The sequence below is a fragment of the Pygoscelis adeliae genome, unplaced genomic scaffold, assembly GCF_000699105.1.
Source record: "Pygoscelis adeliae isolate BGI_AS28 unplaced genomic scaffold, ASM69910v1 Scaffold577, whole genome shotgun sequence".
In the NCBI taxonomy this organism is placed as follows: Eukaryota; Metazoa; Chordata; class Aves; order Sphenisciformes; family Spheniscidae; genus Pygoscelis; species Pygoscelis adeliae.
This window is the reverse complement of record NW_008825116.1, coordinates 21,705-24,205: the sequence shown is the minus strand read 5'-3', so window position 1 is coordinate 24,205 and position 2,501 is coordinate 21,705. Positions and strand designations below refer to the sequence as shown.

At 65.8% G+C, this 2,501-nt stretch overlaps 1 protein-coding gene across 1 annotated transcript in view; it reads right to left on the bottom strand.

The window, feature by feature from the left end:
• Positions 1-56: 56 nt before the first annotated feature.
• Positions 57-2,501, bottom strand: part of DNAJB2 (DnaJ (Hsp40) homolog, subfamily B, member 2) — a 14,148-nt gene continuing 11,703 nt past the window's right edge. Inside the window, exons 3-8 of the mRNA XM_009328251.1 lie at positions 2,474-2,501; positions 1,344-1,453; positions 823-876; positions 551-670; positions 295-384; positions 57-166 (exon numbers count right to left, since the gene is read on the bottom strand). Coding sequence (XP_009326526.1) covers positions 57-166; positions 295-384; positions 551-670; positions 823-876; positions 1,344-1,453; positions 2,474-2,501 — 512 coding nt within the window. The remainder of the gene's footprint in view (positions 167-294; positions 385-550; positions 671-822; positions 877-1,343; positions 1,454-2,473) is intronic.

The window sequence follows — 2,501 nt, the reverse complement described above, 5'->3', positions numbered from 1 at the left end:
GTCCGAGGCCTGGCAGTGAGGGGGGTCTGCGGGGGCGAGGTGGGCCGGCACTGCCCTCACCGCTTGGTGGTGATGCGCCTGCCGTTAACGAAGGTGGTGGAGGTGGAGACGGAGCGGAAGCCCAGCCCTGCGTCAGCGCCGGAGCTGAAGGACGAGGCAAAGAAATCTGGAGAAGGGAGCAACAAGGTCAGTGCCAGGGTGGGGGGCATGAGGAAGGCAGGGGACAGACCCTGCGCAGGGGGACGTGGTGAACCGGGACTCCCCTGCTGGGTAGGAGCTGGCAGTGCCTCCTACCTGAGGATCCTGGGAAGGGGGTAAAGAAGTGGCCTCCTCCGTGGTGCCGTGCACCATGTCCTCGCAGCTCAGAGAAGGGCAGCATCTCATCTGGAAGGCAGGGAGCCCCCATGGCTCGGCGAGCCAGAAGCAGGGCACTGCCATGGGGACACTTCCCAGGGCCGGCCACGCACCCTGTCCCTGAGCCCACTGGCTGCCCCAGGGCCAGAGAGGTGCCCCAGAGCCAGCTCCCAGCACCCCCCAGCCCCACGCTCACCAAAGAAGTCGGCGAAGGGGTCTCGCCCCCCAAAGAACTCCCGGAAGACATCGTGAGCGCTGCGGAAGGTGAAGGTGAATTCAGGGGCCCCAGCGTCAGCCCTGGAACCCCCTGGTCCAGCTGGAGGGAAGAGGCTCAGCGTTAAGTGGACCCCCGGGTGGGAAACCCCCGAAGGGCGGGGAGCCCCAGGGGACACAGACCCACACCGGGTCTTCAGATGGGGCCGTATCCGGAACTGCACTAACCCCCCATGGCCCTGCTCACCCACTCACCTGCTCCCATGAGTCCATCCTTGCCGTAACGGTCGTAGACATCGCGCTTCTGCTCTGGAAGGAAAAGACAGGGGGCTGCAGGGAAGCCGGCTGCCAGGCACGGGGCCAGGAGTGGTGGCACAGGCAGGAGCACCAACGCTTTCCCCTGGCCAAAGGAGCTGCAGGACAGCAAGAGGACCAAAGGAGGTGCAGGACAGCAAGAGGAGGGGGGTGGCACGAGCCCCCACCGCACCAGCACTGCTCCCAAACGTAAGTTGGAGCATTGGGCGAGGATACGCAAGCCTCAGCCCCGCTGGGGAGATCTCATCCCAAAGCACCCCAGCATCTCTCCCAAGAGCCGTTTCGGGGGATGCGTGGGGAGGTAACCAAGCCCTACAAGCCAGGCAGTAAAGCTGGAGGGACCTACTACCTCCCGGGGATGTCCAGGGATGCCACCTGGGTGAGCCCAGCAGGAGGACACCCCAAGGTAAGCAGCCCCAAGGGCCGAGGCAGATACACGAGACAGCACCATGGCCTCTTACTGTCCGACAGCACTTCGTAGGCCTCAGCGATCTCCTTGAACCTCTGCTCGGCATACTCCTTGTTGTCTGGGTTTTTATCTGGGTGCCATTTCAGCGCGGCCTTCCTGTACCTGCACAGACAGGCAGCGATGGGCACACAGCAGCCTTTGGGTGGCGGGGGCTCCCGCATCAGCAACCCCCCTCTGAGCACATGCCTCCGACCCTGCAGGCAGGGACACCCAGAGCCCGCTTCACCCAGCGCCCACTTCACCCAGCGCCCTACAGCCTCAGGCATCAAACAGGAGCTTCCTGGACTGGTTGGCATGCCCCCAGCCTGCGCCTGCCCCAGCTGCCCTTGGCAGCTGCTCCAGACGATGCTCACAGGTTTGCTCTGGAGCATTCCCAGGCACCGCTAGAGGCGTGCACAGACCGGGGGGCACTGGGGGGCTCCTGGGGCCAGGTGAGCACAAGCAGCCCTTTCCTCCCACCCGCAGCTAGCTGGGGTTAACCCAGGCTGCCCAGCTTCTCTCACCCACTCTTAGGACCTCAGTCCCTCCAGGCAAGCCACCAGCCCACACCTATTCCCCCCAGGTGATGCCTCTCCCCAGCGAGAGCAGTAAGACCTCGGCAGGGTGCCAGGCAGGAGCTGCAGGAGGCTCCGTCTGACCCCGGGGCTCCCCCGCGGTGCCTGGGTGCGCCCCAGGCACAGGACCTGTCAACAGGGCCCAGTCCCCATGCTGGGGGACACGCTGCTCCTCACCCTGCGAGCTCCAGCCCCCTGACCCTGACGCCAGCAGAGCCCCTGCACGCCAGCCCTGTGCCATCCCCGCACCCTCTGGCAGAGAGAGGGGACGCCTCCAAACACCAGCGGGACCCACCTCTCACCTCCATCCCCAGCCCTGGGCTGAGAGCGGGGACAAAGGGACCAAACCCCACCAAGAGATGCCTTTGTGTGGCAGCAAAGCCCGGCCCCACTCTGGCCTCCGCACAAAGGAAACAAAGGCTGGATTGTCACCTCTGGAGCTGGGTCCTGTCCCCAACCACCCCACAGGGAGCCCCCGCCTCGCTGGTGCCAGGGGCAGGGGGCGGGGGGTGGTGGTGGCTCGGGCTGCTCTGCCCGGCGGGCAGGGGCACGCCTGCCCCGCACTTAACCCTTCTTGATGTCCTCCGCGGTGGGAT